We start from the raw sequence: 13,212 nt of genomic DNA, 5'->3' as shown, positions 1-13,212 counted from the left end.
ATAGGTGATAATATTTAGAGGCTTAGAGAAGTTAATTTGCTCAAATAACAGAACCGTCAAGTGAAAGAGATGGTATTCACTCCAGATTTGCTGATACCAATGCCCATACTTGCGACCACAATAATTTGTGGATATCTCATGAATAGTTTTCTTGTATTCCTGATTGCCTTGATTTCCCCACTTATGCATAGTAAATAATACCATATCTGCTTCACAGGGCTGCTGTGATGGTTGATTCAGGTCAGATATTTAGGAAGATGTATGTATGTATACATATATATGAAAGTGGAAGTGAAAGTTTCTCAGTTGTGTCTGACTCTTTGCGACCCCATGGACTATACAGTGCATGGAATTCTCCAGGCCAGAATACTGGAGTGGGTAGCCTTTCCCTTCTCCAGGGGATCTTCCCAACACAGGTGTTGAACTTAGGTCTCCTGTATTGCAGGCAGATTCTTTACCAACTGAGCTATCAGTTGGTAGCTTTCCCTTTAACAAACTTGGATTCATTTGAGCTGGAAGAGACATGGTGATCATCTAGTCCAGTAACTTCAATCTGAAGCCAGTTTAGCTGAGAGATTTGCCCAAGATGGCACACCTAACTGGTAATAGTTTCAATACAATAAACTTGATACGTACAGATACGCTGTTTACAAAGCACATTCATTTTAGATAGGTATACCATCTGTGCCATCTTGGGCAAATCTCTTAGCTCCACTGGCTCCAGGTCCCAGCTGGGAAACTGAAGTTACTGGACTAGATGATCACTATGAATCTTCCAGCTCACATGATTCCAAGTTTGTTAAAGGGAAAGCTATAATTATGAGATCATCATAGGAATATGGGGAAGAGGGGGAATTGAACCTGAAGGGACATAGCAAAGTGGTGCATGAAATTAGCAGGGACAAAACTCCATGACAACCTTGACTCCAGAGAGAAAGTACCTGGAGATTTTTCACCTCCTCGTTGTCTTTTTCCTTTCACTTCTGCCCTTAAAAACACATTTATGAGTCTCCCCAGTGAGGGCATCTCTCTGACTGCCCGCGGACAGCCAATTTCATGGCCCAAATTTTCTGTCCTGAGGTGCAATAGGAAAATTTCTTGGCAAAAGAAAAACACAGTTTCGACCTTTCTGAAGAACTGTGTCTTCCTGGGTACTGTGTCAAGGTGAGAGGGCATGATTTATAAAGAACAATGGATTCTGTGTTGTCTCCATAGCTATGTGATTCTTTCAGTTGGACCTTTGTGGAGGAAGGTTTGTAATCTGTAACCTAAAATGCCAGGTATTACTCTGCGGTGAGGGATGAATGTTGAATTCTAGTCCTGCAATTTTTAAAGGATACTGCCTTGAACTCTGTTGTCTTGTGGTTTTTCACCTGTAAAATGGGGGCAAATTATCATGTAGAATCAAATGGCATGTCTGTAAAGTTTAACACACTGTAAAAGTTAAATGCTCCGGGAGTTGGTGTTGGACAGGGAAGCCTGGCGTGCTCTAGTCCATGGGGTGGCAAAGAGTCAGAAATGACTGAGCGGCTAGACTGGACTGAAAGGTTAAATGAATGCTGAATTAAGGTACTATTTTCCTGAATTTAGGGGAATAAGGTATGATCAAACGTAGTTGTCTATGTTTACCATCTCTCTTTCTTTTCTTCTTTTTTGCAAAGACTCTTTTAATTTAATTTATTCCCTTGAGGATCTGCTTTTATATAAGAACAATTGGATTTCCATTTCAATATATAGTTTTGAGTCATAATTTCTGAAGAGTAAAGCCAAGTTGGTTGCTAACTGATTCGAATAAGTCCTCGTGTACAATTCTATTGGTCTTTAAAAAAATTATTTATTTTAAATTAAAGGACAATTGCTTTACAATGTTGCTTTGGTTTCTGCCATACATCAACATGAATTAGCCACAGGTATACGTGTGTGTGCTCCCCCTTGAGCCTCCCTCCCAACTCCCACCCCTTCCCTCCCCTCTAGGTTGTTACAGATCCTGGGTTTGCGATCCCTGATTCATGCCGCAGATTCCCACTGGCTGCTTTACATGTGGTGGTGTCGTTGCTTCCATGCTACTCTCTCCATTCACCTCACCCCTCCTTCCTTCCCCCCTCACCTGTGTCCGTGAGTTCATTCTCTATGCCTGCATCTCTATTACTGCCCTGCAAATTCATCAGTACCATCTTTCTAGATTGCATACATATGTGTTAATATGCGATAATTGTTTTTCTCTTTCTGACTCCACTGGTCGTTTGAAATAGGTCAAGTAGATCTCCAGCATCGTCCTTGGAGATCCTGGGGGACTGGAGACTCTAGGGTAGGTGACGCAGATATCAGAGATGCCCCCATTCCACGCACAGGGAGGGTGCACATAACTGTCCCTTTTAGTCTTCTTTTGCTTACTTTGGTCTTCATCCAGCAACGTCCCTGCCTTTCTTCCCTGATTTTGTGCCCTGTACCACTCTCCCAAACGACCATGTCCTTAGTAGATCACACTTGGACAGGGTTTTAATAAGCTCTTTATGTCATTCAGTCTCTGCAACAGGCTTGTTAGGTGGTAGGCGTTATTAATCCCATTATAAACGAGGCAACTGAGGTACAGAAATGTTAAAACTTGCCAGGGGTCACACAGCCAGCAGGTATTAATGAAAGGAAAGTCTGAAAGTCTATTCTCCGTCCTTCTCTTACTGTAATTCTCTCTCTGTCATTTTCCCTCTTCCTCTCTCTATCCTAACAATTAACGATTAGAGATTTGCATATCTTAATAAGTTGTTCTTGTAAATATGAGTTGTAGAAAATTGAAAATCAACAGATAAGTGTAAAGAAGAAAATCAAAATGATATCACTGATTACTTTTGAAATTTGTAATTGGAACACGTCTTGTATGCATGTGTGTAAGAGAGAGAGAATTTGAGAGAGAGCAATTATATAATTGTTTTCTTCCAGAAATGATAGAATTATTTTCTGTACTCATCATCACTATATTTGTATGCACATCTCTTAGTGACATACTCTTTATATTCATATTAAAGGTCTTACTATGTTGTCTTTTTGTATATTTTTTGAATATGTTTCTCATTTCATTGTGTATTTCAAAATTATATAAGTGGGTTTTTCAACCATAACCAAGTTTCTAATTGTTATATCATTTTTTTCTCTAAAAGTTTCTTGTTTCTTGTTATATTTGAGAAATTTGTTTTTCATCCCAAGATTATACAAAGGTGTATCTATTCATTTTCCCAGTGCTTTTTACTTACAATAAGCCAGACCTCACAGAATACTTAGGAAAGACTTTTCTATCAATTTAAATCAACTAACTTTGTCATATATTAAATTCTTAGCCATATTTGAATTTATTCTTAAAGTTCTTTTTGTCCTTTTGGCATATGCCCATTTCTATAAGAATAATGAAATACCAATGTTCATAAGACTTCTAAATATCTGAAATTAAAAGTCCTTTCCAATTATTTTTTTCTAAATTTTCTTTTTTTTTTTTTTTTTTGGTTATTATTAATTTCCTCTTTTAGGACAAGGGAAGGCAGTTTGTAGCATAGCAAACCTTCCAAGTTTGATTGCAAAACTTCCACATGACTGGGGGAAAGAGAGACTCTTGGAGGGCACAGACTAAACTTGTGTGCACCAGGACTCCCAGTGATCCCCAGAAGAGGCTGAGCAAACCTGCCTGTGAGTGTCGGAGGGTCTCCTGTGGAGGCGTGGTCAGCAGGGTCCTGCTGTGGGGACAGGGGCCCTGGCAGCCGCAGTCCTGGGAGGCACGGTATGTTGGCATAGGTCCTCTTGAGGAGGTCTCCATTAGCCATACCGTAGAGCCTGTAGACTCAAGGACTGGGCTGCCTCAGTCTGAATAGCTGACAGAGAGGGCGCAGAGCCCAGTTGTCTGCAGACAATTTGATTCAAGATTTACAGAGCATGGTCCTGCCCACCAGAGCAAGACCTAGTTTCCCCCATGGCCAGTCCCTCCCATCAGGAAGTTTGCACAAACCTCTTATCCTCATCCATCACAGGGCAGACAGAAGCAAGAACTATAATCCCACAGCCTCCAGAATGAAAACCACAATCAGAGAAAGCTAACCAAAAGCATCACATGGATCACAGCCTTGTGTAACTCAATGAAGCTATGAGCCACGCCATGTAGGGCCACCCAAGACGGACAGGTCATGGCAGAGAGTTCTGACAAAACGTGGTCCACTGGAGAAGGGAATGGCAAACCACTTCAGTATTCTTGCTGTGAGAACCCCATGAACAGTATGAAAAGGTAAGAAGATATGACACTGCCAGATGAACTCTCCAGATCGGTAGGTGTCCAATATGCTACTGGGAAGAGCAGAGAAATAGTTCCAGAAAGTATGAAGAGGCTGGGCCAAAGTGGAAACAACCCCCTGTTGTGGCTGTGTCTGGATGTGAAAGTAAACTCCAGAGTAATAAAGAACAATATTGCATAGGAACCTGGAATGTGAGGCCCATGAATCAAGGTAAATTGGATGTGGTCAAGCAGAAGATGGCAACAGTGAACACTGACACTTTAGAAGTCAGTGAACTAAAGTGGATGGTAAAGGGCAAATTTAATTCACATGACCATTATATCCACTACTGTAGGCAAGAATCCCTTTGAAGAAATGGGGTAGCCCTCATAATCGACAAAAAAACCTGAAATGCTGCACTTGGATGCAATCTCAAAAACGAAGGAAAGATCTTGGTTCCTTTCCAAGGCAAATCATTCAACATCACAGTAATCCAAGTCCATGCCCCAACCACTAATGCCAAAGAAGCTGAATTGGAATGGTTCTATGAAGAACTACAAGACCTTCCAGAGCTAACACGAAAAGATGTCCTTTTCATCATAGGGGATTGGAATTTCAATGTAGGAAGTCAAGAGATACCTGGAGTAACAGACAAGTTTGGCCTTGGAATACAACATGCAGCAGGGCAAAGGCTAACAGAGTTTTGTCAAGAAAACATACTGGTAATAGCGAACAGCCTCTTCCAACAACACAAGAGATGACTCTACTCATAGACCTCAACAGATGGTCAATACTGGAATCAGATGGACTATATTCTTTGCAGCCAGAGATGGAGAAACTCCATACAGTCAGCAAAAGCAAGCCTGGGAGCTGACTCTGGCTCAGATCATCAGCTCTTTATTGCAAAATTCAGGCTTAAACTGAAGAAAGTAGGGAAAACCACGAGGCCATTCAGGTATGACCTAAATCAATTCCCTTATAGCTATACAGAGGAGGTCACAAATGGATTCAAGGGATTAGGTCTGGTAACATGAGTGCCTGAAGAACTGTGGACAGAGGTTTATAACACTGTACAGGAGTCATTGACCAAAACGACCCCAAAGAAAAAGAAATGCAAGAAGGCAAAATGGTTTTCTGAGGAGGCCTTACAGATAGCAGAGAAGTGAAAGGCGAAGTAGAAAGGGAAGTGTATACCCAAGTAAATGCAGAGTTCCAGAGAAGAGCAAGGAGAGATAAGAAAGCCTTCCTCAGTGAACAGTGCAAAGAAATAGAGGAAAGCAATAGAATAGGAAAGATTAGCAATCTCTTCAAGAAAATTGCAGATACCAAGGGAACATTTCATGCAAAGATGGGCTCAATCAAGGACAGAAATGGCAAGGACCTAACAGAAGAAAAAGAGATTAAGAAAAGGTGACAAGAATACACAGAAGAACTGTACAGAAAACTCTTAGTGACCAGTTAAGCATGATGATGTGGTCAGTCATCCACAACCAGACATCCTGGAGTATGAAGTCAATTGGGTCTTAGGAAGCATTACTATGGCCAAAGCTAGAGGAGGTGATGGAATTAAATGTGAGCTATTTAAAATTCTAAAAGATGATGCTGTGGAAATGCTGCACAAAATATACCAGAACATTGGAAAACTCAGCAGTGGCCAAAGGACTGGACAATGTCACTTTCATTCCAATCCCGGAGAAGGGCAATGCCAAAGAACATCCAAACTATCATACAACCACACTCATTTCACATGCTAGCAAGTTAAAGCTCAAAATCCTTCAAGCTAGGCTTCAGCTGCATGTAAATCAAGAACTTCCAGACATACAAGCTGGGTTTAGAAAAGGCAGAGGAACCATAGATCAAATTGCCAACATCTGTTGAAGCATAGAAAAAGCAAGGGAATTCCAGAAAAACATCTGCTTCATTAACTGTGCTAAACGCTTTGACTGTGTATCACAACAAGTTGTGGAAAATTCTTAAAGAGGTGAGAATATCAGGCCACCTTACTTGTATCCTGAGAAACCTGTATGCAGGTCAAGGAGCAACAGTTAGAACCAGTCTTGAAGGAATAGACTGGTTCAAAGTTGAGGCAGGAGTATGTCAAGGCTGTATATTGTCATCCTGCTCATTTAACATACATGCAGAACACATCACGTGAAATGTCGGGCTGGATGAATCACAAGCTGGAATCAAGATTGCTGGGGGAAACATCAGCAACCTCAGATATGTAGATGATATCACTCTAATGGCAGAAAGCAAAAAGAAACTAAAGAGCCTCTTGATGTGGGTGACAGAGGAGAGTGAAAATGCTGGCTTAAAACCCAACATTCAAAAAATGAAGATCATGGCATCCAGTCCCGTTACTTCATGGCAAATAGATGGCAAAAAAGTGGAAACAGTGACAGATTTTATTTTCTTGAGCTCCAAAATCACTGTGGATGGTGGCTGCAGCCACAAATTTAAAAGATGTTGCTTCTCAGAAACAAAGCTACAACAAACCTAGACAGACATTAAAAAGCAGAGACATCTCTTTGCTGACAGTGGTCTGTATAGTCAAAGCTATGGTTTTTCCAGTAGTCATGTATGGATGTGACTGTTGGACTAACAAGATGGCTGAGCACTGAAGAATTGATATACTTTAATTGCAGTGTTGGAGAAGACTCTTGGGAGTCCCTTGGACTGCAAGGAGATCAAACCAGTCCATCCTAAATGAAATCAACCCTGAATATTCATTGGAAGGACTGATGCTGAAGTTGAAGCTCCAATACTTTGGCTACCTGAAGCAAAGAGCTGACTGATTGGAAAAGACCCTGATGCTGGGAAATACTGAGGGCAAGAGGAAAAGAGCGTGACAGAGGATGAGACAGTTGGATGGCTTCATTGCCTAATGAGCATGAGTTTGAGCAGACTCTGGGAGAAAGTGAAGGACAGAGGAGCTTGGTGTGCTGTGGTCACAGAGTCAGATGTGACTTAGCAAGCAAACGCCAGTGACAAGGTACACAACATAATGATTCGATACATGCATGTACTGCCAAACGGTTACCGTGGTAAAATGGTTAGCATTCATCACCTTCCATGGACATGATATCATTCCTTGTTATGAAGTCTTTTGAGGTCTCTTTTCTTAGAAACTTTCAAATATGCAATACAGTATTATTAATTAATGTCATCAGGTTGTGCAGTGTATCCCCAGAACTTATCTTCTAACTGGGAGTTTATATCTTCTGATCATTTCTAACCAGTTCCTCCATCTTCTACTCCTGCCTCTGTTAATCACAATCTGATTTTCTTAAAATGAGATTTATTTTTAGTTCCACATAAAGGGAGATAATACAGTATTTGTTTTTCTCTGTGTGACTGATCTCACTTAGCAGAATGCCCTCAAGATCTACCCAAGCTGTTGCCAATGCCAAGATTTTCTTTTTATTTTTTCCTTTTTCTTTCATTTATTTTTATTAGTTGGAGGCTAATTACTTTATAACATTGCAGTGGTTCTTGTCACACATTGACATGAATCAGCCATGGAATTCCATGTATTCCCCATCCCGATCCCCAAGCCCACCTCCCTCTCCACCCGATCCCTCTGGGTCTTTCCAGTGCACCAGGCCCCAGCACTTGTCTCATGCATCCCACCTGGGCTGGTGATCTGTTTCACCCTAGATAATATACATGGTTCGGTGCTGTTCTCTCAAAACATCCCCCTCTCGCCTTCTCCCACAGAGTCCAAAAGTCTGTTCTGAACATCTGTGTCTCTTTTTCTGTTTTGCATATAGGGCTATCGTTACCATCTTTCTAAATTCCATATATATGCATTTGTATACTGTATTGGTTTTTATCTTTCTGGCTTACTTCACTCTACATAATGGGCTCCAGTTTCATCCATCTCATTAGAAATGATTCAAATGAATTCTTTTTAATGGCTGAGTAACATTCCATGGTGTATATGTACCACAGCTTCCTTACCCATTCATCTGCTGATGGACATCTAGGTTGCTTCCATGTCCTGGCTATTATAAACAGTGCTGCAATGAACATTGGGGTGCACGTGTCTCTTTCAGATCTCGTTTCCTTGGTGTGTATGCCCAGAAGTGGGATTGCTGGGTCATATGGCAGTTCTATTTCCAGTTTTTTAAAGAAATCTCCACACTGTTCTCTATAGAGGCTGTACTAGCTATATTCCCACCAACAGTGTAAGAGGGTTCCCTTTTCTCCACACCCTCTCCAGCATTTGTTGCTTGTAGACTTTTGGATAGCAACCATCCTGACTGGCGTGTAATGGTACCTCATAGTGGTTTTGATTTACATTTCTCTGGTAATGAGTGATGTTGAGCATCTTTTCATGTGTTTGTTAGCCATCTGTATGTCTTCTTTGGAGAAATGTCTGTTTAGTTCTTTGGCCCATTTTTTGATTGGGTCATTTATTTTTCTGGAATTGAGCTTCAGGAGTTGTTTGTATATTTTTGAAATTAATCCTTTATCTGTTGCTTCGTTTGCTATTATTTTCTCCCAGTCTGAGGGCTGTCTTTTCACCTTGCTTATAGTTTCTTTTGTTGTGCAAAAGCTTTTCAGTTTCATTAGGTCCCACTTGTTTATTTTTCCTTTTATTTCCAATATTCTGGGAGGTGGGTCATAGAGGATCCTGCTGTGATTCATGTCGGAGAGTGTTTTGCCTATGTTCTACTCTAGGAGTTTTATAGCTTCTGGTCTTACATTTAGATCTTTAATCCATTTTGAGTTTATTTTTGTGTATGGTGTTAGAAAGTGTTCTAGTTTCATTCTTTTACAAGTGGTTGACCAGTTTTCCCAGCACCACTTGTTAAAGAGGTTGTCTTTTTTCCATTGTATATCCTTGCCTCCTTTGTCCAAGATAAGGTGTCCATGTATATTATCTGTAGGGAAACAGATCACCAGCCCAGGTGGGATGCATGAGACAAGTGCTGGGGCCTGGTGCACTGCGAAGACCCAGAGGAATCGGGTGGAGAGGGAGGTGGGAGGGAGTGTCAAGATGGGGAACACATGTAACTCCATGGCTGATTCATGTCAATGTATGTCAAAACCCACTGCAATGTTGTGAAGTAATTAGCCTCCAACTAATAAAAATAAATGAAAAAAAAAATATTCTGCAAGCTATAGAAAAAAAAAAAAAGAGTCAGAACTGAAAGAAAAAAAAAATCATGTTGTCTATAAAGAGAAACAGTTTCAATTATTTCCAGTTCTCTTGATATTTATTACTTATTCATCTTTCATTCCTGATTGACCCCACTTGGATTTCTAGCACTATGTTGAGTAGAAATGGTTAGTTACTTGTCTTATTTCTAATCTTACGAGTGACGCTTTCAGTCATTCACCTCTGAGTATGTTAGATGAAGGCATGTTACTATGTCCTTTATTATGTTGAGATAAAGTCCTTCAACACTTGACTTGTGAATTTTTGTCATGATTGAATGTTGAATTTGTCAAATGCTTTTTGTGCATTTATTGAGAGGATTATGTGATTTTTACATTTCATTCTATTAAAGCAGTGTATCACATTGATTGATCGACCCATTCTTGCATCTCAAGAATGAACCCTACCAGATCATGGTGTATGATCCTTTCTATGTGCTGCTGAATTTTATTTGCTAGTATTTTGTTGAGAGTTAAAAAATCTCCATTTATCAAGGGTAATGACCTGTCATTTTATTTTCTTGTAATTTCCCTCTCTCACTTTGGTATCAAAGTAATATTGGCTTTGCAAAATGAGTTTGGAAATGGCATTTTCTCTTTAACTTTTTGGGAGACTTTGACAATGATTGGAATTAATTCTTCTGTAAATGTTTGATAGAATTCACCATGAAGTCTTCTGGTCCTGGGCTTTTCTTTGCTGGGAGGTTTTTAATTACTGATTCAATCTCCTTAGTCGTTATTGGCCTGTTTATCCTTTCTGTTTCTCTTTGATTCAGTTTTCTTAAGTTGCATATTTCTAGAAATTTATCTATGTTTTCTAGGTTGTCCAATTTGGCAGGAAAACCAGAGACCAAGAGGAGCTCTCTTGTCGTGACACTGAACCAGTAGTGGGGAAGGGCAAGGCTGTCAGGGAGGAACTTCCCTACTCCCCTAATGTGGTCCTTCTTGGTCAGTGTGGTCCAGAGAGGTGGCTCACATTTGTCGCTGTGTTTTAGAATTTTCACACTGGTATCCTTCCTATGAATAATTGCTAGTTTCTTTTTAAGTGAGGGAAACTGAAATTAGGAATGATCTATACTGCCATCTTGATTATGACACTCAGAACTAAGACTCTAATGTCTGAAATCTTAACCACAGTTCTATGCTCTTTCCTAAGAAGAAAAGTATCAAAAAAATAGGCCAATGGCGGGGGGGGGGGGGGTGGGGGGGTGCCAGTAGTGAGTTTTACTAGCTTATTTTTGAGATATGTTACATGATGTCCTCCTTAAGAACACTTACTACATAACTGAAATGGGCATACATGCTGTATCTTATGAACAAGTCGGAATTACATATCATGATATACTTCTCTAGGCCATTTAGAAGCCACTGTAATAGATATATTTGTAAAAAGATTGAGAGGTAATTATAAATGGAGTAACTTTCCTATGGATAAAAGAAGAAAATATAAAAAATCTCTCTAGATGATCATCTAGGAGAAGAGCTGCTTCAAATTTATTCTGCAATGGTCCAGTTATGCTATATTATTATAAAGCAGCAAGTATACATTATTAGAGGTCTTTGAAAAACCCAGCATTTTAATCAATGATCTCGTCCTTATATATAATAATCACAAGATTTGTATTGCTTTTTAAAAAAGTTTTCAACTTTTTAAATATATCTTTTAATTATCATGAGACCTCATGAAATCACTGAGAACCTGAAACACTGAGGAGGCACTTCCTGACAATTCAAGATGAAAAGCTGAGATCTTTTCTCCAGGGCAGTGCAGCATTTCCATTTATCCAGTACTCAATGGAAGAAAGACATGGCATATATGAGAACTGTGATGCTATCATGTCACCTGAGCCAGCGATGCATTCTCTTGTCTCTTTTCTGATTTTAGGAGTACAAAGACAATGATTGGGGGAGGAAATATTACAAAGATTACGCATTTTATCTTCTTGGGATTCTCAGATTTTCCCAGAATCATTGCAGTACTTTTTGCTGTATTCCTGGTGATATACATTTTGACCGTGACATGGAACCTGTCCCTCCTCATCTTAATAAGAATGGACTCCCACCTCCACACCCCCATGTACTTCTTCCTCAGTAACCTGTCCTTCATAGATATCTGCTATGTGACCTCCACAGCCCCTAAGATGCTCTATGACTTCTTTCAGGAGCGGAAAATGATCACCTACGTGGGTTGTGTTGTTCAGTACTTTGTATTTTCCACCATGGGGCTGAGTGAGTCTTGCCTCATGACCACCATGGCTTATGACCGATATGCTGCCATTTGTAACCCACTCCTCTATTCCTCAATCATGTCGCCCGCTCTCTGCGGTCGGATGGTGCTGGGATCCTACTTGGCTGGACTCTCTGGCTCTATGTCCCAATTGTGTGCAATGCTCCAGCTCCACTTCTGTGGGCCTAATGTCATCAACCACTTCTTCTGTGACATGCCCCAGCTGTTAGTTCTGTCCTGCAATGACACGTTCTCTGCACAACTCTTGACTGCCATATTAACAATGATCTTTGGGATAGTAAATGTTTCCATTATCATGATATCCTATGTCTACATTGTCATCTCCATCATGAAGATCACAACAGCAAGCGGCAGGTCCAAGGCTTTCAACACCTGTGCTTCCCACCTGACAGCAGTCACTCTCTTTTATACCTCAAGTATCTTTGTCTATTTGAATTCCACCTCTGGTGATTCCTCTAGCTTTGACAGATTTGCATCAGTCTTCTACACGGTGATGATTCCCATGTTGAATCCTTTGATTTACAGTCTGAGGAACAAGGAAATCAAAGATGCCTTGAAAAAGTTGAAGAAGAAGAGCGGGTGTTGCTGAGGTCACAGATTGAGATTTCTTATGGATTTGTCTTGTTAGAATGACCTCCCTTAACCCTCAATAATATTTATATGAATGGACAGCAACAAAGTTTATTCTGCCTTTGATAAGACTTAATTTGTCTCAGATAATATGCCAAAATGGACCAACAACTGAATCAAACTACACAAACACAATATCTTTAAGTCCTAGAGACCCATTGTTTTTATCTTCCATGTGGAATGGCCTCATCATTTATTAATCTATTAACAATTATTGGACTCTGGGAGTTGGTGATGGACAGGGAGGCCTGGTGTGCTGTGGTTCATAGGGTTGCAAAGACCTGGACATGACTGAGCGAGTGAACTGAACTGAATTATTCATGAAACATCAAGATTTAGATCCTGTTGCTTCTTTTCTGCTTCTGACAGGCTTCTGACCCTAAAGGAGAGATATCCCTGACAGAGGCCCCAGGAGTGTGTAAACCTTGTCGCCCAAATATTCTGATGCAGCATAATCCAGACATGGTGGTCATTGATGTCCATTCTGTGTTTCTGGCCAGAATGAGAACGGACACACAGAGAGGATGTGTCTTTGGACAGAAACAAGTATACAGTTGACCTAGTTGTGCCTTCCCGGAAGACGAGTCTGATACAAGTAATGTTTGAGTAACACCTCTTTCAGTGCTTATTATCTAATAAGTTACTGATCACATTCTAGGTCCACTGCTGCTGCTGCTGCTAAGTTGCTTCAGTCATGTCCGACTCTGTGCGACCCCATAGATGGAAGCCCACCAGGCTGCCCCATCCCTGGGATTCTCCAGGCAAGAACACTGTTGTAGTCTAAATAGGAGGACATGATTAGAACAATAAAGAGAGGTGGAATGCTGTGTGTAGCCCCTTCAGAGCTGTTAACTTATAATTCTGATGATGCAACACTTTGCATCTAGTTTCCAGTGGGAATTTCTGATGGGGATGATATTC

The 13,212-nt window shown here is 40.4% G+C and overlaps 1 protein-coding gene across 1 annotated transcript; it reads left to right on the top strand.

The window, feature by feature from the left end:
• Nucleotides 1–11,311: 11,311 nt before the first annotated feature.
• On the top strand, nucleotides 11,312–12,250 carry LOC133056787 (olfactory receptor 5AN1-like). The gene has a single exon (XM_061142537.1). The coding sequence runs from the start codon at nucleotides 11,312–11,314 to the stop codon at nucleotides 12,248–12,250; it is 939 nt and encodes a 312-aa protein (XP_060998520.1).
• The last annotated feature ends 962 nt before the right edge of the window (nucleotides 12,251–13,212 follow it).

The sequence above is a fragment of the Dama dama genome, chromosome 1, assembly GCF_033118175.1.
Source record: "Dama dama isolate Ldn47 chromosome 1, ASM3311817v1, whole genome shotgun sequence".
Classification (NCBI taxonomy): domain Eukaryota; kingdom Metazoa; phylum Chordata; class Mammalia; order Artiodactyla; family Cervidae; genus Dama; species Dama dama.
Note: the sequence above shows the minus strand (reverse complement) of the source record. Positions and strands in the feature narration are given on the sequence as shown.